The 22,063-nt window shown below is 49.0% G+C and overlaps 1 protein-coding gene across 1 annotated transcript in view; it reads left to right on the top strand.

The window, feature by feature from the left end:
* Positions 1 to 243: 243 nt before the first annotated feature.
* LOC129810955 (procollagen galactosyltransferase 2-like) overlaps positions 244 to 22,063 on the top strand; it is a 33,551-nt gene continuing 11,731 nt past the window's right edge. Inside the window, exons 1-10 of the mRNA XM_055861987.1 lie at positions 244 to 825; positions 11,027 to 11,137; positions 11,702 to 11,819; positions 12,326 to 12,460; positions 13,026 to 13,230; positions 13,483 to 13,602; positions 13,733 to 13,809; positions 14,456 to 14,562; positions 14,746 to 14,878; positions 15,097 to 15,224. Of these exons, the coding sequence (XP_055717962.1) occupies positions 623 to 825; positions 11,027 to 11,137; positions 11,702 to 11,819; positions 12,326 to 12,460; positions 13,026 to 13,230; positions 13,483 to 13,602; positions 13,733 to 13,809; positions 14,456 to 14,562; positions 14,746 to 14,878; positions 15,097 to 15,224 (1,337 nt within the window). The 5' untranslated portion in view covers positions 244 to 622. The remainder of the gene's footprint in view (positions 826 to 11,026; positions 11,138 to 11,701; positions 11,820 to 12,325; positions 12,461 to 13,025; positions 13,231 to 13,482; positions 13,603 to 13,732; positions 13,810 to 14,455; positions 14,563 to 14,745; positions 14,879 to 15,096; positions 15,225 to 22,063) is intronic.

Below are 22,063 nucleotides of genomic sequence, written 5' to 3'. Positions count from 1 at the left end.
AAATACGTTATTTATAGAGGTTCAAAATATATATTTTTCAGTCATTGATTTTATGGCCAAATTTCAGTTGCGCATACATTCTCAATGAAATAAACATTATATCTCAATAATACCTTTTCAAGCCACTTAATATAGGAAAGAGGAGCCAACTGAAGATTGTCCCTAACCAAAAATCTATGTCCTTGGACTTGAAATCAAGGTTGGTCCTGACTGCACACCAAAAAGACAACCGGTCTTGATAGGACCAGAAAAAAATGTCGCCGTCGATAACTGGGATGACACTAATCGCTCATAAACCAAAACTACTTTTTCTACATGTTTAAATGCACACCAGCAAGCAGTAGGTTATCAATTCCTTTAAAGGCCCGTTAAAATGTGCGCAAATAGTAGCCTACTATGAGCAAATAATTACATTGTAACATGCCGGTGATACAATTTTCTCACACGGCTTTTGGTGCGGAAGTTGTAATTTAAAACCTTCCACCGACACTCGTCGGATTTTGCCAAGGAAAGAGATTCATCTTGAGGGGGGTTTAAAATTGAGGAAAACCCCTTTTTCCTTATTGCTGACGCGGACTGGGAGCTGTAGCTACGTGCAGTAGCTTGGACTGCTACATCCACCATGTTTCTTTGGGTTTTAGTTTTAGGGGCCTTCGTTTCTAGATCAGAATGTTACTTTTCGGAGGAGAAATATCCAGAAGAATCGAAAATGCAGTCGCCAACGGTTGTTATTGCGATCATTGCTCGGAACGCGGCGCATTCCTTGCCGTACTACCTCGGAGCATTGGAGAGACTGAACTATCCCAAAGCACGCATTTCTGTTTGGTAGGTGGCAGACGTCCTGCCAGCGCTCTTTCCCTGGCCGCTATTTGTTAAAATGTCATTTTTATCAAACTCGTGGGCGATCAATCGCATTTGGATTAGATTAAGAAAAGCTCTCCTACCCAATCCCGTTAGAACCATTGACCTCCCAACAAAATAAAATCCTTCAGCTTCTATAGGGTACTCTAATTATGCTTTCTTATTTTTTCTCCAATGCAGAGTTAATGAAGTAACATTTTAGGCCATTGTATTATGCAATTATATGATTTTCACAGTAACATGTACTTTACGCCAGGCTTTCCTTGCTGGATATATGTTTTCCAGTTTCTTGAAGTACTTTGGAAATTCAATTTATTTCTATGTTGAAACTGAACTAGTATTTTCATTCCTTTTTCCATAGACGCTCTTATCCAGGGCAATTTTCAGTACTGAGTTCATACTGTACTGGTCCCATGTGGGAATTGAACCCACAACCCTAGCATTGCAAGTACCATGCGCTACCAACTGAGCCACATCATCACATACCACTTGATGTCTCAATGTACTCAATACTGTATTGGTCATTGTTTTTTGTCACGGTGATAGAAAGTCTACAGGTACACACCTAGATGACCAGCCTATGTACAATACAGTCATGTACATTTACATTAAGTGGTTTGTAAGGATGGTAAATTAATACTGCACAAAAAGTGGTTGTTTTCCATGTTATTTGATCAAGAAAAATATTTAATTTGGTGTGGATGTTTTGTGTCTTTGCTGATAAGCTAAATGTTTGAGGACAGGGGTTTGTTCTTTCTGGATTCTATTAGAATGACAGTCACAGAGAAAAGGACAGGGGATTGTTCTTTCTGGATTCCATTAGAATGACAGTCACAGAGAAAAGGACAGGGGTTTGTTCTTTCTGGATTCCATTAGAATGACAGTCACAGAGAAAAGGACAGGGCATTGTTCTTTCTGGATTCCATTAGAATGACAGTCACAGAGAAAAGGACAGGGCATTGTTCTTTCTGGATTCCATTAGAATGACAGTCACAGAGAAATGGACAGGGCATTGTTCTTTCTGGATTCCATTAGAATGACAGTCACAGAGAAATGGACAGGGGATTGTTCTTTCTGGATTCCATTAGAATGACAGTCACAGAGAAAAGGACAGGGCATTGTTTTTTCTGGATTCCATTAGAATGACAGTCACAGAGAAAAGGACAGGGCATTGTTCTTTCTGGATTCCATTAGAATGACAGTCACAGAGAAAAGGACAGGGTATTGTTCTTTCTGGATTCCATTAGAATGACAGTCACAGAGAAAAGGACAGGACATTGTTCTTTCTGGATTCCATTAGAATGACAGTCACAGAGAAATGGACAGGGGATTGTTCTTTCTGGATTCCATTAGAATGACAGTCACAGAGAAAAGGACAGGGGATTGTTCTTTCTGGATTCCATTAGAATGACAGTCACAGAGAAAAGGACAGGGCATTGTTCTTTCTGGATTCCATTAGAATGACAGTCACAGAGAAATGGACAGGGGATTGTTCTTTCTGGATTCCATTAGAATGACAGTCACAGAGAAATGGACAGGGGATTGTTCTTTCTGATTCCATTAGAATGACAGTCACAGAGAAATGGACAGGGGATTGTTCTTTCTGATTCCATTAGAATGACAGTCACAGAGAAATGGACAGGGGATTGTTCTTTCTGGATTCCATTAGAATGACAGTCACAGAGAAATGGACAGGGGATTGTTCTTTCTGGATTCCATTAGAATGACAGTCACAGAGAAATGGACAGGGGATTGTTCTTTCTGGATTCCATTAGAATGACAGTCACAGAGAAATGGACAGGGGATTGTTCTTTCTGATTCCATTAGAATGACAGTCACAGAGAAAAGGTACAGGACAACAACTCTTACAAGATCAACTATTGAATCCTGCCAGATACTGTTCTTAATTATACATCTACCTTTTTGCCAAAGCAGAGATGCTGAAAAAAGTAATTTTTCCCGCTACAAATGTCTCTCGGTCCGCTAATCCTAGTAAAGACTCAGTGCATTACTTTTGTGACTTTTTTATATTTTATAAACAGTACCAGTCAAAAGTTTGGACACACCGACTCATTCAATGTCTTCACTATTATTCTACAATGTAGAAAATAGCCAAAATGAAGAAAAACCTTGGAATGAGTAGGTGTGTCCAAACTTTTGGCAGGTACAGTATATATATATATATATATATATATCTATATATATATATATATACAGTTTGATTTCACAGAAGTGTGATTGACTTGGAGGTACATTGTGTTGTTTAAGTGTTCCCTTTATTTTTTTGAGCAGTATATATATATATATATATATATATATAAATCAAACTGTCCACTTAGGAAGCAACACTGATTGACAATAAATTTCACATGCTGTTGTGCAAATGGAATAGACAAAAGGTGGAAATTATAGGCAATTAGCAAGACACCCCCCAAAACAGGAGTGATTCTGCAGGTGGTGACCACAGACCACTTTTCAGTTCCTATGTTTCCTGGCTGATGTTTTGGTCACTTTTGAATGCTGGCGGTGCTCTCACTCTAGTGGTAGCATGAGATGGAGTCTACAACCCACACAAAGGGCTCTGGTAGTGCAACTCCTTGCACAAAGGCGGAGGTAGCGGTCCTGCTGCTGGGTTGTTGCCCTCCTACGGCCTCCTCCATGTCTCCTGATGTACTGGCCTGTCTCCTGGTAGCTTCTGCATGCTCTGGACACTACGCTGACAGACACAGCAAACCTTTTTGCCACAGTTCGCATTGATGTGCCATCCTGGATGAACTGCACTACCTGAGCCACTTGTGTGGGTTGTAGACTCCGTCTCATGCTACCACTAGAGTGAGAGCACCGCCAGCATTCAAAAGTGACCAAAACATCAGCCAGGAAACATAGGAACTGAGAAGTGGTCTGTGGTCACCACCTGCAGAATCACTCCTGTTTTGCGGGGTGTCTTGCTAATTGCCTATAATTTCCACCTTTTGTCTATTCCATTTGCACAACAGCATGTGAAATTTATTGTCAATCAGTGTTGCTTCCTAAGTGGACAGTTTGATTTCACATAAGTGTGATTGACTTGGAGTTACATTGTGTTGTTGAAGTGTTCCCTTTATTTTTTTGAGCAGTGTATATATATATATATTTTTTTAAACAAAACAAATTTTCAGGGGGTGCTGCAGCAGCCTCAGAACCCCTACCTCCCTTGGCAATGGGCACACCTGATTAAATTAGTCAAAGGCTTGATTATTAGTTGCCTAATTGAATCAGGTATGCCAGTTTAGGGTTAAAACCAAAAAATGTGAAAAGTCCTGGGGCCAAGGAGTGGGTTGGGACACCCTGCTTTATGCTACAGTCTGCATGTTAGGCTACTGGATGCTTTACACAGAGAATAGGCTTATTTCCACGGATTCCACTTGTGATTTCCGGTTCTGCATTTCATAGGGAGTCCTTACTTATTAGGGATCTCCTCTGCATATTGATTATTGTATTATTTTCTCCATTGCATGTGTAACATGTAGGACCAATTTGGTTGGTCTGATTTGCAGTGTCTTGCAAATTATTTCATTTCCTAGTTGTGGTGTGGTTGCCTGCACGTAAGTCAGACCAAGTGGTTCATACGTTATACCGACTATATGCTAGTGCCTGACAGTGTGTCTATGTCCCCATGTCAGACAGTGTGTCTATGTCCCCATGTCAGACAGTGTGTCTATGTCCCCATGTCAGACAGTGTCTCTATGTCCCCATGTCAGACAGTGTCTCTATGTCCCCATGTCAGACAGTGTCTCTATGTCCCCATGTCAGACAGTGTCTATGTCCCCATGTCAGACAGTGTCTCTATGTCCCCATGTCAGACAGTGTCTCTATGTCCCCATGTCAGACAGTGTCTCTATGTCCCCATGTCAGACAGTGTCTCTATGTCCCCATGTCAGACAGTGTCTCTGTCCCCATGTCAGACAGTGTCTCTGTCCCCATGTCAGACAGTGTCTCTGTCCCCATGTCAGACAGTGTCTCTATGTCCCCATGTCAGACAGTGTCTCTATGTCCCCATGTCAGACAGTGTCTCTATGTCCCCATGTCAGACAGTGTCTCTGTCCCCATGTCAGACAGTGTCTCTGTCCCCATGTCAGACAGTGTCTCTATGTCCCCATGTCAGACAGTGTCTCTATGTCCCCATGTCAGACAGTGTCTCTATGTCCCCGTGTCAGACAGTGTGTCTATGTCCCCATGTCAGACAGTGTGTCTATGTCCCCATGTCAGACAGTGTCTCTATGTCCCCATGTCAGACAGTGTCTCTATGTCCCCATGTCAGACAGTGTCTCTGTCCCCATGTCAGACAGTGTCTCTGTCCCCATGTCAGACAGTGTCTCTGTCCCCATGTCAGACAGTGTCTCTATGTCCCCATGTCAGACAGTGTCTCTATGTCCCCATGTCAGACAGTGTCTCTATGTCCCCATGTCAGACAGTGTCTCTATGTCCCCATGTCAGACAGTGTCTCTATGTCCCCATGTCAGACAGTGTCTCTATGTCCCCATGTCAGACAGTGTCTCTGTCCCCATGTCAGACAGTGTCTCTATGTCCCCATGTCAGACAGTGTCTCTATGTCCCCATGTCAGACAGTGTCTCTGTCCCCATGTCAGACAGTGTGTCTATGTCCCCATGTCAGACAGTGTGTCTATGTCCCCATGTCAGACAGTGTGTCTATGTCCCCATGTCAGACAGTGTGTCTATGTCCCCATGTCAGACAGTGTCTCTATGTCCCCATGTCAGACAGTGTCTCTATGTCCCCATGTCAGACAGTGTCTCTATGTCCCCATGTCAGACAGTGTCTCTATGTCCCCATGTCAGACAGTGTCTCTCTGTCCCCATGTCAGACAGTGTCTCTGTCCCCATGTCAGACAGTGTCTCTGTCCCCATGTCAGACAGTGTCTCTGTCCCCATGTCAGACAGTGTGCCTATGTCCCCATGTCAGACAGTGTGCCTATGTCCCCATGTCAGACAGTGTGCCTATGTCCCCATGTCAGACAGTGTGTCTATGTCCCCATGTCAGACAGTGTCTCTGTCCCCATGTCAGACAGTGTCTCTGTCCCCATGTCAGACAGTGTCTCTGTCCCCATGTCAGACAGTGTCTCTGTCCCCATGTCAGACAGTGTGTCTATGTCCCCATGTCAGACAGTGTGTCTATGTCCCCATGTCAGACAGTGTCTCTATGTCCCCATGTCAGACAGTGTCTCTATGTCCCCATGTCAGACAGTGTCTCTATGTCCCCACGTCAGACAGTGTCTCTATGTCCCCACGTCAGACAGTGTCTCTATGTCCCCACGTCAGACAGTGTCTCTATGTCCCCACGTCAGGCAGTGTGTCTATGTCCCCACGTCAGACAGTGTCTCTATGTCCCCATGTCAGACAGTGTCTCTATGTCCCCACGTCAGACAGTGTCTCTATGTCCCCACGTCAGACAGTGTCTCTATGTCCCCACGTCAGACAGTGTCTCTATGTCCCCACGTCAGGCAGTGTGTCTATGTCCCCACATCAGACAGTGTCTCTATGTCCCCATATCAGACAGTGTCTCTATGTCCCCGTGTCAGACAGTGTCTCTATGTCCCCGTGTCAGACAGTGTCTCTGTCCCCGTGTCAGACAGTGTCTCTATGTCCCCGTGTCAGACAGTGTCTCTATGTCCCCGTGTCAGACAGTGTCTCTATGTCCCCGTGTCAGACAGTGTGTCTATGTCCCCGTGTCAGACAGTGTGTCTATGTCCCCGTGTCAGACAGTGTCTCTATGTCCCCGTGTCAGACAGTGTGTCTATGTCCCCGTGTCAGACAGTGTCTCTATGTCCCCGTGTCAGACAGTGTCTCTATGTCCCCGTGTCAGACAGTGTCTCTATGTCCCCGTGTCAGACAGTTTGTCTATGTCCCCGTGTCAGACAGTGTGTCTATGTCCCCGTGTCAGACAGTGTCTCTATGTCCCCGTGTCAGACAGTGTCTCTATGTCCCCGTGTCAGACAGTGTCTCTATGTCCCCATGTCAGACAGTGTCTCTATGTCCCCGTGTCAGACAGTGTCTCTATGTCCCCGTGTCAGACAGTGTCTCTATGTCCCCGTGTCAGACAGTTTGTCTATGTCCCCATGTCAGACAGTGTGTCTATGTCCCCGTGTCAGACAGTGTGTCTATGTCCCCGTGTCAGACAGTGTCTCTATGTCCCCGTGTCAGACAGTGTCTCTATGTCCCCGTGTCAGACAGTGTCTCTATGTCCCCGTGTCAGACAGTGTCTCTATGTCCCCGTGTCAGACAGTGTCTCTATATCCCCGTGTCAGACAGTGTCTCTATGTCCCCATGTCAGACAGTGTGTCTCTATGTCCCCATGTCAGACAGTGTGTCTCTATGTCCCCATGTCAGACAGTGTCTCTATGTCCCCATGTCAGACAGTGTCTCTATGTCCCCATGTCAGACAGTCTGTCAATAACCCCGTGTCAGACAGTGTGTCTATGTCCCCGTGTCAGACAGTGTCTCTATGTCCCCGTGTCAGACAGTGTGTCTATGTCCCCGTGTCAGACAGTGTGTCTATGTCCCCGTGTCAGACAGTGTGTCTATGTCCCCGTGTCAGACAGTGTGTCTATGTCCCCGTGTCAGACAGTGTCTCTATGTCCCCGTGTCAGACAGTGTCTCTATGTCCCTGTGTCAGACAGTGTCTCTATGTCCCCGTGTCAGACAGTGTCTCTATGTCCCCGTGTCAGACAGTGTCTCTATGTCCTCATATCAGACAGTGTCTCTATGTCCCCATGTCAGACAGTGTCTCTATGTCCCCATGTCAGACAGTGTCTCTATGTCCCCATGTCAGACAGTCTGTCAATAACCCCGTGTCAGACAGTGTGTCTGTGTCCCCGTGTCAGACAGTGTCTCTATGTCCCCGTGTCAGACAGTGTCTCTATGTCCCCGTGTCAGACAGTGTCTCTATGTCCCTGTGTCAGACAGTGTCTCTATGTCCCCGTGTCAGACAGTGTGTCTATGTCCCCGTGTCAGACAGTGTCTCTATGTCCCCGTGTCAGACAGTGTCTCTATGTCCCCGTGTCAGACAGTGTCTCTATGTCCCCGTGTCAGACAGTGTCTCTATGTCCCCGTGTCAGACAGTGTGTCTATGTCCCCGTGTCAGACAATGTCTCTATGTCCCCGTGTCAGACAGTGTGTCTATGTCCCCGTGTCAGACAGTGTCTCTATGTCCCTGTGTCAGACAGTGTCTCTATGTCCCCGTGTCAGACAGTGTGTCTATGTCCCCGTGTCAGACAGTGTCTCTATGTCCCCGTGTCAGACAGTGTGTCTATGTCCCCGTGTCAGACAGTGTGTCTATGTCCCCGTGTCAGACAGTGTCTCTATGTCCCCGTGTCAGACAGTGTCTCTATGTCCCCGTGTCAGACAGTGTGTCTATGTCCCCGTGTCAGACAGTGTCTCTATGTCCCCGTGTCAGACAGTGTGTCTATGTCCCCGTGTCAGACAGTGTGTCTATGTCCCCGTGTCAGACAGTGTCTCTATGTCCCCGTGTCAGACAGTGTCTCTATGTCCCCGTGTCAGTGTCTCTATGTCCCAGTGTCAGACAGTGTCTCTATGTCCCCATGTCAGACAGTGTCTCTATGTCCCCATGTCAGACAGTCTGTCAATAACCCCGTGTCAGACAGTGTGTCTGTGTCCCCGTGTCAGACAGTGTCTCTATGTCCCCGTGTCAGACAGTGTCTCTATGTCCCCGTGTCAGACAGTGTCTCTATGTCCCTGTGTCAGACAGTGTCTCTATGTCCCCGTGTCAGACAGTGTGTCTATGTCCCCGTGTCAGACAGTGTGTCTATGTCCCCGTGTCAGACAGTGTCTCTATGTCCCCGTGTCAGACAGTGTCTCTATGTCCCCGTGTCAGACAGTGTCTCTATGTCCCCGTGTCAGACAGTGTCTCTATGTCCCCGTGTCAGACAGTGTGTCTATGTCCCCGTGTCAGACAATGTCTCTATGTCCCCGTGTCAGACAGTGTGTCTATGTCCCCGTGTCAGACAGTGTCTCTATGTCCCTGTGTCAGACAGTGTCTCTATGTCCCTGTGTCAGACAGTGTCTCTATGTCCCCGTGTCAGACAGTGTGTCTATGTCCCCGTGTCAGACAGTGTGTCTATGTCCCCGTGTCAGACAGTGTGTCTATGTCCCCGTGTCAGACAGTGTCTCTATGTCCCCGTGTCAGACAGTGTCTCTATGTCCCTGTGTCAGACAGTGTCTCTATGTCCCCGTGTCAGACAGTGTGTCTATGTCCCCGTGTCAGACAGTGTGTCTATGTCCCCGTGTCAGACAGTGTGTCTATGTCCCCGTGTCAGACAGTGTGTCTATGTCCCCGTGTCAGACAGTGTCTCTATGTCCCCGTGTCAGACAGTGTGTCTATGTCCCCGTGTCAGACAGTGTCTCTATGTCCCCGTGTCAGACAGTGTGTCTATGTCCCCGTGTCAGACAGTGTGTCTATGTCCCCGTGTCAGACAGTGTGTCTATGTCCCCGTGTCAGACAGTGTGTCTATGTCCCCGTGTCAGACAGTGTGTCTATGTCCCCGTGTCAGACAGTGTGTCTATGTCCCGGTGTCAGACAGTGTCTCTGTCCCCGTGTCAGACAGTGTCTCTGTCCCCGTGTCAGACAGTGTGTCTCTGTCCCCGTGTCAGACAGTGTGTCTATGTCCCCGTGTCAGACAGTGTGTCTATGTCCCCGTGTCAGACAGTGTCTCTATGTCCCCGTGTCAGACAGTGTCTCTATGTCCCCGTGTCAGTGTCTCTATGTCCCAGTGTCAGACAGTGTCTCTATGTCCCCGTGTCAGACAGTGTGTCTATGTCCCCGTGTCAGACAGTGTGTCTATGTCCCCGTGTCAGACAGTGTCTCTATGTCCCCGTGTCAGACAGTGTGTCTATGTCCCCGTGTCAGACAGTGTCTCTATGTCCCCGTGTCAGACAGTGTGTCTATGTCCCCGTGTCAGACAGTGTGTCTATGTCCCCGTGTCAGACAGTGTGTCTATGTCCCCGTGTCAGACAGTGTGTCTATGTCCCCGTGTCAGACAGTGTGTCTATGTCCCCGTGTCAGACAGTGTGTCTATGTCCCCGTGTCAGACAGTGTCTCTGTCCCCGTGTCAGACAGTGTCTCTGTCCCCGTGTCAGACAGTGTGTCTCTGTCCCCGTGTCAGACAGTGTGTCTCTGTCCCCGTGTCAGACAGTGTGTCTCTGTCCCCATGTCAGACAGTGTGTCTCTGTCCCCATGTCAGACAGTGTCTCTATGTCCCCATGTCAGACAGTGTCTCTATGTCCCCATGTCAGACAGTGTGTCTCTGTCCCCATGTCAGACAGTGTCTCTATGTCCCCATGTCAGACAGTGTCTCTATGTCCCCATGTCAGACAGTGTCTCTATGTCCCCATGTCAGACAGTGTCTCTATGTCCCCATGTCAGACAGTGTCTCTATGTCCCCATGTCAGACAGTGTGTCTCTGTCCCCATGTCAGACAGTGTGTCTCTGTCCCCATGTCAGACAGTGTCTCTATGTCCCCATGTCAGACAGTGTCTCTATGTCCCCATGTCAGACAGTGTCTCTATGTCCCCATGTCAGACAGTGTCTCTATGTCCCCATGTCAGACAGTGTCTCTATGTCCCCATGTCAGACAGTGTCTCTATGTCCCCATGTCAGACAGTGTGTCTCTGTCCCCATGTCAGACAGTGTGTCTATGTCCCCATGTCAGACAGTGTGTCTATGTTCCCGTGTTAGACAGTGTCTCTATGTCCCCGTGTCAGACAGTGTGTCTATGTTCCCGTGTCAGACAGTGTGTCTATGTTCCCGTGTCAGACAGTGTGTCTATGTCCCCGTGTCAGACAGTGTGTCTATGTCCCCGTGTCAGACAGTGTGTCTATGTCCCCGTGTCAGACAGTGTGTCTATGTCCCCGTGTCAGACAGTGTGTCTCTGTCCCCGTGTCAGACAGTGTCTCTGTCCCCATGTCAGACAGTGTGTCTCTGTCCCCGTGTCAGACAGTGTGTCTATGTCCCCGTGTCAGACAGTGTGTCTATGTCCCCATGTCAGACAGTGTGTCTATGTTCCCGTGTCAGACAGTGTGTCTCTGTCCCCGTGTCAGACAGTGTCTCTATGTCCCCGTGTCAGACAGTGTCTCTATGTCCCCATGTCCGCAGGGCAGCGACAGATCACAATGCTGACAACACTACAGCTGTTCTGAGAGAATGGCTGACAGTCATGCAACAGTTTTATCACTACGTGGAATGGAGGCCCATGGAGCATCCTACGTAAGTTTGAGTTGTGTTCAGAATGATGATGTTTTCTTCTAGAAGTATGCATGCCTGTACGTGTGTGTTGACACAGTTGATTACCTCTGAAAAACCCCTGAACATCAGCTCATTTGTATAAACTCTATTAGCTTACCTGAACATCCAGACAGTAGTAGCAGTAGCCTACAGCTGTGCCTCAACTATTATTTTTGACACAATGTAACTTTAAAGCACATGGTGAATAGAAAAGAGAGCCTTAAATAAATGTTTGGTGTTTACAGACCCTGCTGATACACAGTACTACCGGACCTGAGGTCATTTTCTCTAAGTACCTCAAAGCAATGCAGGAATGATACTGTAGCATGCCTCTGCTTGTGTGTCTGTTGGTCTGTGTCTGTTGGTCTGTGTGTGTGTCGGTTGGTGTGTGTCGGTTGGTGTGTGTCGGTTGGTGTGTGTTGATTGGTGTGTGTGTGTACGTGTCGGTTGGTGTGTGTTGGTTGGTGTGTGTGCTTGTCTGTGTGTGTGTACGTGTCGGTTGGTGTGTGTGTGTGTCTCGTTCTGACTCCCTCCATTGCTCTACAGGTCCTACCCAGGAGAGATGGGGCCTAAATACTGGAGCAACGGCAGATATGAATACCTGATGAAACTTAAACAGGCTGCTCTCAACTTCGCCAAGACACGCTGGGCTGACTACATACTGGTACAGTCACATGTCTACTCTGTCCTCTGGCCTACAAGTAGCATCATGTCTACTCTGGCCTACAAGTAGCATCATGTCTACTCTGTCCTCTGGCCTACAAGTAGCATCATGTCTACTCTGTCCTCTGGCCTACAAGTAGAATCATGTCTACTCTGTCCTCTGGCCTACAAGTAGCATCATATCTACTCTGTCCTCTGGCCTACAAGTAGCATCATATCTACTCTGTCCTCTGGCCTACAAGTAGCATCATGTCTACTCTGTCCTCTGGCCTACAAGTAGCATCATGTCTACTCTGTCCTCTGGCCTACAAGTAGAATCATATCTACTCTGTCCTCTGGCCTACAAGTAACATCAGATCTACCCACTAAACACACCGTGTCATCCGTCGACCATCTCTGTCTGTGCCCTTGATCTCCACTAAACACTCTCAACAATCACACACTCTGTCCAGAGCCATAGCATGAAATATCTAATGAGTAATATTATTACAACTCTGTCTCCTCCAGTATGCTGACACAGACAACATCCTGACCAACCCAGAGACGCTGAACCTTCTGATAGCAGAGAACAAGTCTGTTGTGGCCCCCATGCTGGACTCTCAGGGAGCCTACTCCAACTACTGGTGCGGGATCACTCCCCAAGTAAGACAGTAAAGATCCACGCCAGCACGGTGGCTTTTGGGTAGGCACGATGGGTAGGCCCAGTGGGTTTTGGGTAGGCACGATGGGTAGGCACAGTGGGTAGGTGGGTAGGCACAGTGGGTTTTGGGTAGGCACGATGGGTGGGCACAGTGGGTTTTGGGTAGGCGCGATGGGTAGGCACGATGGGTTTTGGGTAGGCACGATGGGTAGGCACAGTGGGTTTTGGGTAGGCACAGTGGGTTTTGGGTAGGCACGATGGGTTTTGGGTGGCACGATGGGTAGGCACAGTGGGTTTTGGGTAGGCACAGTGGGTTTTGGGTAGGCACGATGGGTTTTGGGTGGCACGATGGGTAGGCACAGTGGGGTTTGGCACGATTGTGTGAAATGGAAAGTTGGTTTGTATAAGTGCGGTAAAATACCATATTGTTTTCATTTCAATCATTCATTTACACGGGGACAGATGCAATTAAAACACTGACACATATAATGTACAAACAGTCAGATACGTTGCGGCATCGCACCTTAGCTTCTGCTAATTTCCAGTACCTTGTGTGTCTGTTCCCAGGGTTACTACCGGCGTACAGCTGAGTATTTCCCCACCAGACAGCGCCACCGGCTGGGCTGCTACCCGGTGCCCATGGTCCACTCTACCTTCCTGCTGGACATGAGGAAGACGGGCATGAAGAAGCTGGCCTTCCACCCCCCTCACCAGGACTACTCCTGGCCCTTCGATGACATCATCGTCTTCGCCTTCTCCTGCCGCGTCTCAGGTAGGGGTCTACAGTACAGCATGTACATTATAATGCACACACATTCAGTCACGTGCACACACATTCAGTCACGTGCACACACACTTAGTCTAATAACGTGTTATCGTAAACATCCACATCCCTAATTGCTGCAGGGGTGCAATCAATGTGTTCCTTGTATAAAAGGCTAGCTGATTACGTTCACATGTTGCTGGCACGTCGAGGCCATGTAGACTGTTTAATAACAGAGTTGATTGTTCTGTGTGTTTCCAGAGGTGCAGATGTACCTGTGTAACAAGGTGAGGTATGGTTACCTGAACGCCCCAGCCAAGCCTCACCACACCATAGAGGACGACAGCATCAGCTTCAGCCATCTCATCCTGGAGGCCACCAGTAAGAAACCTTATTTGGTCGTTTTTTACATAATTCTAAAGTTATTTAAGAGTCGGTGTCTAACAGTAATAGATGTGTAATAACTAGGTAATAACGGTAACAATACCACGTCTCTATGTTCTTCCCCCAGTCGATGGCCCCCCCATGGCCCCCTCCAAATACGTGAGCCTTTTCCCCAAACAGAGAGACCTCATGGGCTTCGATGAGGTGAGACAAAGGCCAGGAGCCCAAACTCCTGATAACATACCTGAATAGATGAAATAAGTAGCAGTGGCTTGGAACACTGCTGTCGGCTATTTAAATCAAATCAAATCACATTTTATTTGTCACATGCGCTGAGAACAGGTGTAGACCTTACCGTGAAGTGATTACTTACAAGCCCTTTACCAATAATGCAGTTCAAAAAATAGAGTTAATAAAATATTTACTAAATAAACTAGTAAAAAATGTAATAAATAGTTAAATAATAAAATAACAATAATGCGGATATATACAGGGTGTACCGGTACCAAGTCAATGTGCGGGGGTACAGATTAGTTGGGGTAAATTGTACATGTACAGTAGGTAGTGGTAAAATTATTATACATAGATGACGCCCGACGGGGTGTGGTATACGGTCTGCTATAACACGGCTGTCAGCCAATCAGCACCCAGGGCTCGAACCACCCAGTTTATAATGGTATTATGATCTCTTACACTCAATATAAGATAAGATATACTTTATTAGTTCATACAGGATAGACATTTGTCTTCTGCTTTTGACCCAACCCCTCTGATATGCATACACAATCTATGGATCACTGTGTCTCTGAGTTGACCCCTGACCTCTGACCCTGGCTGTCCCGTGCTGTAGGTGTACCTGATCAACCTGCGTCGTCGTCAGGACCGTAGAGACAGGATGCTGTATTCTCTCAATGAGCTGGAGATAGATGTCAAGGTGGTGGACGCCATAGATGGAGGGTGAGAATTAGCCTGCGAATCCTGACTCAATTATGCAACGTTTCACTAAACAGAGTTGAATTCAGTCTGGATATCCAGGCTAGGTGAGGATGCAAAGCTTGGCATAGCGATGGCTCTGAGGGAGGTTTAGAGAGAGTTGGCATAAGCGAAAGCTGGAGACTATGATGTCTGTGTGTCCTGCAGAGCTCTGAACAGCAGTGATATAAAGATCCTAGGAGTGGACATTCTGCCTGGTTACTATGACCCGTTCTCTCGCCGTACCCTGACAAAAGGAGAGGTGGGATGCTTCCTGAGTCATTACTACATCTGGAAGGAGGTGAGGAACACACACACACACACACACACACACACACACACACACACACACACACACACACACACACACACACACACACACACACACATCTTGGGACATGGGTCCTGGAGGGCCATGTCAGTAGGAGCCTAATTGGCTCGTTCAGTAAAGTAGAAATTCCTCTGTGGTCTGTAATTAGAGCTTATTTAAACTAGATGTTCTCTCACTCCCCCTCTTAGATGGTAGACCAGCAGATGGACAAGGCGCTGATCTTCGAGGATGACGTGCGGTTCCAGGCCAACTTCAAGCGGCGCGTGCTGCGCCTGATGGAGGAGGTGGAGATGGTGGAACTGGACTGGGACATCATGTGAGTCACTGTACTCTGTGACTCACATAGAGTACAGTACTGTCTGACATGGGGACATAGTACTCTGACTTAACCCTCTCTCTCTCTCTCCCCTGTCCAGTACTCTGACTAACCCTGTCTCTCTCTCCCCCCTGTCCAGTACTCTGACTAACCCTGTCTCTCTCTCCTCTGTCTAGTACTCTGACTAACGCTGTCTCTCTCTCTCCCCTGTCCAGTACTCTGACTAACGCTGTCTCTCTCTCCTCTGTCCAGTACTCTGACTAACGCTGTCTCTCTCTCTCCTCTGTCCAGTACTCTGACTAACGCTGTCTCTCTCTCTCCCCTGTCCAGTACTCTGACTAACCCTGTCTCTCTCTCTCCCCTGTCCAGTACTCTGACTAACCCTGTCTCTCACTCCCCTGTCCAGTACTCTGACTAACACTGTCTCTCTCTCCTCTGTCCAGTACTCTGACTAACCCTGTCTCTCTCTCCTCTGTCCAGTACTCTGACTAACGCTGTCTCTCTCTCCTCTGTCCAGTACTTTGACTAACGCTGTCTCTCTCTCTCCCCTGTCCAGTACTCTGACTAACGCTGTCTCTCTCTCCCCTGTCCAGTACTCTGACTAACCCTGTCTCTCTCTCTCCTCTGTCCAGTACTCTGACTAATGCTGTCTCTCTCTCCCCTGTCCAGTACTCTGACTAATGCTGTCTCTCTCTCCTCTGTCCAGTACTCTGACTAACGCTGTCTCTCTCTCTCCCCTGTCCAGTACTCTGACTAACCCTGTCTCTCTCTCTCCCCTGTCCAGTACTCTGACTAACCCTGTCTCTCTCTCCCCTGTCCAGTACTCTGACTAACGCTGTCTCTCTCTCTCCCCTGTCCAGTACTCTGACTAACCCTGTCTCTCTCTCTCCCCTTTCCAGTACTCTGACTAACCCTGTCTCTCTCTCCCCTGTCCAGTACTCTGACTAACGCTGTCTCTCTCTCCCCTGTCCAGTACTCTGACTAACGCTGTCTCTCTCTCTCCCCTGTCCAGTACTCTGACTAACCCTGTCTCTCTCTCCCCTGTCCAGTACTCTGACTAACCCTGTCTCTCTCTCCCCTGTCCAGTACTCTGACTAACGCTGTCTCTCTCTCTCCCCTGTCCAGTACTCTGACTAACCCTGTCTCTCTCTCCCCTGTCTAGTACTCTGACTAACGCTGTCTCTCTCTCCCCTGTCCAGTACTCTGACTAACGCTGTCTCTCTCTCCTCTGTCCAGTACTCTGACTAACGCTGTCTCTCTCTCCTCTGTCCAGTACTCTGACTAACGCTGTCTCTCTCTCTCCCCTGTCCAGTACTCTGACTAACGCTGTCTCTCTCTCCCCAGTCCAGTACTCTGACTAACGCTGTCTCTCTCTCTCCCCTGTCCAGTACTCTGACTAACCCTGTCTCTCTCTCCCCTGTCCAGTACTCTGACTAATGCTGTCTCTCTCTCCTCTGTCCAGTACTCTGACTAACGCTGTCTCTCTCTCTCCCCTGTCCAGTACTCTGACTAACGCTGTCTCTCTCTCCTCTGTCCAGTACTCTGACTAACCCTGTCTCTCTCTCCTCTGTCCAGTACTCTGACTAACGCTGTCTCTCTCTCTCCCCTGTCCAGTACTCTGACTAACGCTGTCTCTCTCTCCTCTGTCCAGTACTCTGACTAACGCTGTCTCTCTCTCTCCCCTGTCCAGTACTCTGACTAACCCTGTCTCTCTCTCCTCTGTCCAGTACTCTGACTAACGCTGTCTCTCTCTCTCCTCTGTCCAGTACTCTGACTAACCCTGTCTCTCTCTCCCCTGTCCAGTACTCTGACTAACGCTGTCTCTCTCTCCTCTGTCCAGTACTCTGACTAACGCTGTCTCTCTCTCCCCTGTCCAGTACTCTGACTAACGCTGTCTCTCTCTCCTCTGTCCAGTACTCTGACTAACCCTGTCTCTCTCTCCTCTGTCCAGTACTCTGACTAACGCTGTCTCTCTCTCTCCCCTGTCCAGTACTCTGACTAACGCTGTCTCTCTCTCTCCCCTGTCCAGTACTCTGACTAACGCTGTCTCTCTCTCTCCTCTGTCCAGTACTCTGACTAACGCTGTCTCTCTCTCCCCTGTCCAGTACTCTGACTAACCCTGTCTCTCTCTCTCCCCTGTCCAGTACTCTGACTAACGCTGTCTCTCTCTCCCCTGTCCAGTACTCTGACTAACCCTGTCTCTCTCTCCCCTGTCCAGTACTCTGACTAACGCTGTCTCTCTCTCCTCTGTCCAGTACTCTGACTAACGCTGTCTCTCTCTCTCCTCTGTCCAGTACTCTGACTAACCCTGTCTCTCTCTCCCCTGTCCAGTACTCTGACTAACGCTGTCTCTCTCTCCTCTGTCCAGTACTCTGACTAACGCTGTCTCTCTCTCTCCTCTGTCCAGTACTCTGACTAACGCTATCTCTCTCTCCTCTGTCCAGTACTCTGACTAACGCTGTCTCTCTCTCCTCTGTCCAGTACTCTGACTAACGCTGTCTCTCTCTCCTCTGTCCAGTACTCTGACTAACGCTGTCTCTCTCTCTCCCCTGTCCAGTACTCTGACTAACGCTGTCTCTCTCTCCCCAGTCCAGTACTCTGACTAACGCTGTCTCTCTCTCTCCCTTGTCCAGTACTCTGACTAATGCTGTCTCTCTCTCCCCTGTCCAGTACTCTGACTAATGCTGTCTCTCTCTCCCCTGTCCAGTACTCTGACTAACGCTGTCTCTCTCTCCCCAGTCCAGTACTCTGACTAACGCTGTCTCTCTCTCCCCTGTCCAGTACTCTGACTAACCCTGTCTCTCTCTCTCCCCTGTCCAGTACTCTGACTAACCCTGTCTCTCTCTCCCCTGTCCAGTACTCTGACTAACCCTGTCTCTCTCTCCCCTGTCCAGTACTCTGACTAACCCTGTCTCTCTCTCCCCTGTCCAGTACTCTGACTAACGCTGTCTCTCTCTCTCCCCTGTCCAGTACTCTGACTAACGCTGTCTCTCTCTCTCCCCTGTCCAGTACTCTGACTAACCCTGTCTCTCTCTCTCCTGTCCAGTACTCTGACTAACCCTGTCTCTCTCTCTCCTCTGTCCAGTACTCTGACTAACGCTGTCTCTCTCTCTCCCCTGTCCAGTACTCTGACTAACGCTGTCTCTCTCTCTCCCCAGTCCAGTACTCTGACTAACCCTGTCTCTCTCTCCCCTGTCCAGTACTCTGACTAACGCTGTCTCTCTCTCTCCCCTGTCCAGTACTCTGACTAACGCTGTCTCTCTCTCTCCTCTGTCCAGTACTCTGACTAACGCTGTCTCTCTCTCTCCTCTGTCCAGTACTCTGACTAACCCTGTCTCTCTCTCCCCTGTCCAGTAGTCTGACTAACGCTGTCTCTCTCTCTCCCCTGTCCAGTACTCTGACTAACGCTGTCTCTCTCTCTCCTCTGTCCAGTACTCTGACTAACGCTGTCTCTCTCTCTCCTGTCCAGTACTCTGACTAACCCTGTCTCTCTCTCCCCTGTCCAGTACTCTGACTAACGCTGTCTCTCTCTCTCCTCTGTCCAGTACTCTGACTAACCCTGTCTCTCTCTCCCCTTTCCAGTACTCTGACTAACCCTGTCTCTCTCTCCTCTGTCCAGTACTCTGACTAACGCTGTCTCTCTCTCTCCCCTGTCCAGTACTCCGACTAACCCTGTCTCTCTCTCCCCTGTCCAGTACTCTGACTAACGCTGTCTCTCTCTCCTCTGTCCAGTACTCTGACTAACCCTGTCTCTCTCTCTCCCCTGTCCAGTACTCTGACTAACGCTGTCTATCTCTCCCCTGTCCAGTACTCTGACTAACCCTGTCTCTCTCTCTCCCCTGTCCAGTACTCTGACTAACGCTGTCTCTCTCTCCTCTGTCCAGTACTCTGACTAACGCTGTCTGTCTCTCCTCTGTCCAGTACTCTGACTAACGCTGTCTCTCTCTCCTCTGTCCAGTACTCTGACTAACCCTGTCTCTCTCTCTCCCCTGTCCAGTACTCTTACTAACGCTGTCTCTCTCTCCCCTGTCCAGTACTCTGACTAACCCTGTCTCTCTCTCCCCTGTCCAGTACTCTGACTAACCCTGTCTCTCTCTCCTCTGTCCAGTACTCTGACTAACGCTGTCTCTCTCTCCCCTGTCCAGTACTCTGACTAACCCTGTCTCTCTCTCTCCCCTGTCCAGTACTCTAACTAACCCTGTCTCTCTCTCCTCTGTCCAGTACTCTGACTAACCCTGTCTCTCTCTCTCCCCTGTCCAGTACTCTGACTAACGCTGTCTCTCTCTCCTCTGTCCAGTACTCTGACTAACCCTGTCTCTCTCTCCCCTGTCCAGTACTCTGACTAACGCTGTCTCTCTCTCCCCTGTCCAGTACTCTGACTAACGCTGTCTCTCTCTCCCCTGTCCAGTACTCTGACTAACGCTGTCTCTCTCTCCTCTGTCCAGTACTCTGACTAACGCTGTCTCTCTCTCCTCTGTCCAGTACTCTGACTAACGCTGTCTCTCTCTCCCCTGTCCAGTACTCTGGTCTAACGCTGTCTCTCTCTCTCCCCTGTCCAGTACTCTGACTAACGCTGTCTCTCTCTCTCCCCTGTCCAGTACTCTGACTAACGCTGTCTCTCTCTCTCCTCTGTCCAGTACTCTGACTAACGCTGTCTCTCTCTCTCCTCTGTCCAGTACTCTGACTAACGCTGTCTCTCTCTCCTCTGTCCAGTACTCTGACTAACGCTGTCTCTCTCTCCTCTGTCCAGTACTCTGACTAACGCTGTCTCTCTCTCCTCTGTCCAGTACTCTGACTAACGCTGTCTCTCTCTCCTCTGTCCAGTACTCTGACTAACCCTGTCTCTCTCTCCTCTGTCCAGTACTCTGACTAACACTGTCTCTCTCTCTCCCCTGTCCTTTACTCTGACTAACGCTGTCTCTCTCTCCCCTGTCCAGTACTCTGACTAACCCTGTCTCTCTCTCCTCTGTCCAGTACTCTGACTAACGCTGTCTGTCTCTCCTCTGTCCAGTACTCTGACTAACCCTGTCTCTCTCTCCTCTGTCCAGTACTCTGACTAACCCTGTCTCTCTCTCCCCTGTCCAGTACTCTGACTAACCCTGTCTCTCTCTCTCCTCTGTCCAGTACTCTGACTAACGCTGTCTCTCTCTCTCCTGTCCAGTACTCTGACTAACGCTGTCTCTCTCTCTCCCCTGTCCAGTACTCTGACTAACCCTGTCTCTCTCTCTCCTCTGTCCAGTACTCTGACTAACCCTGTCTCTCTCTCTCCTCTGTCCAGTACTCTGACTAACCCTGTCTCTCTCTCCCCTGTCCAGTACTCTGACTAACCCTGTCTCTCTCTCTCCTCTGTCCAGTACTCTGACTAACGCTGTCTCTCTCTCTCCTGTCCAGTACTCTGACTAACGCTGTCTCTCTCTCTCCCCTGTCCAGTACTCTGACTAACCCTGTCTCTCTCTCTCCTCTGTCCAGTACTCTGACTAACCCTGTCTCTCTCTCTCCTCTGTCCAGTACTCTGACTAACCCTGTCTCTCTCTCCCCTGTCCAGTACTCTGACTAACGCTGTCTCTCTCTCTCCCCTGTCCAGTACTCTGACTAACCCTGTCTCTCTCTCTCCTGTCCAGTACTCTGACTAACGCTGTCTCTCTCTCTCCTCTGTCTAGTACTCTGACTAACGCTGTCTCTCTCTCCCCTGTCCAGTACTCTGACTAACGCTGTCTCTCTCTCCTGTCCAGTACTCTGACTAACCCTGTCTCTCTCTCCTCTGTCCAGTACTCTGACTAATCCTGTCTCTCTCTCTCCCCTGTCCAGTACTCTGACTAACCCTGTCTCTCTCTCCTCTGTCTAGTACTCTGACTAACGCTGTCTCTCTCTCTCCTCTGTCTAGTACTCTGACTAACGCTGTCTCTCTCTCTCCCCTGTCCAGTACTCGGACTAACCCTGTCTCTCTCTCCCGGGTCCAGTACTCTGACTAACCCCGTCTCTCTCTCCCCTGTCCAGTACTCTGACTAACCCTGTCTCTCTCTCTCCCCTGTCCAGTACTCTGACTAACCCTGTCTCTCTCTCCCCTGTCCAGTACTCTGACTAACCCCGTCTCTCTCTCCCCTGTCCAGTACTCTGACTAACCCTGTCTCTCTCTCCCCTGTCCAGTACTCTGACTAACCCTGTCTCTCTCTCCCCTGTCCAGTACTCTGACTAACGCTGTCTCTCTCTCTCCCCTGTCCAGTACTCTGACTAACCCTGTCTCTCTCTCCCCTGTCCAGTACTCTGACTAACACTGTCTCTCTCTCTCCCCTGTCCTTTACTCTGACTAACGCTGTCTCTCTCTCCCCTGTCCAGTACTCTGACTAACCCTGTCTCTCTCTCCTCTGTCCAGTACTCTGACTAACGCTGTCTGTCTCTCCTCTGTCCAGTACTCTGACTAACCCTGTCTCTCTCTCCTCTGTCCAGTACTCTGACTAACCCTGTCTCTCTCTCCCCTGTCCAGTACTCTGACTAACCCTGTCTCTCTCTCTCCTCTGTCCAGTACTCTGACTAACGCTGTCTCTCTCTCTCCTGTCCAGTACTCTGACTAACGCTGTCTCTCTCTCTCCCCTGTCCAGTACTCTGACTAACCCTGTCTCTCTCTCTCCTCTGTCCAGTACTCTGACTAACCCTGTCTCTCTCTCTCCTCTGTCCAGTACTCTGACTAACCCTGTCTCTCTCTCCCCTGTCCAGTACTCTGACTAACGCTGTCTCTCTCTCTCCCCTGTCCAGTACTCTGACTAACCCTGTCTCTCTCTCTCCTGTCCAGTACTCTGACTAACGCTGTCTCTCTCTCTCCTCTGTCTAGTACTCTGACT

The sequence above is a fragment of the Salvelinus fontinalis genome, chromosome 2, assembly GCF_029448725.1.
Source record: "Salvelinus fontinalis isolate EN_2023a chromosome 2, ASM2944872v1, whole genome shotgun sequence".
NCBI lineage: Eukaryota > Metazoa > Chordata > Actinopteri > Salmoniformes > Salmonidae > Salvelinus > Salvelinus fontinalis.
The sequence above is the reverse complement of the archived record's forward strand: the minus strand, read 5'-3'. Positions and strand labels throughout refer to the sequence as shown.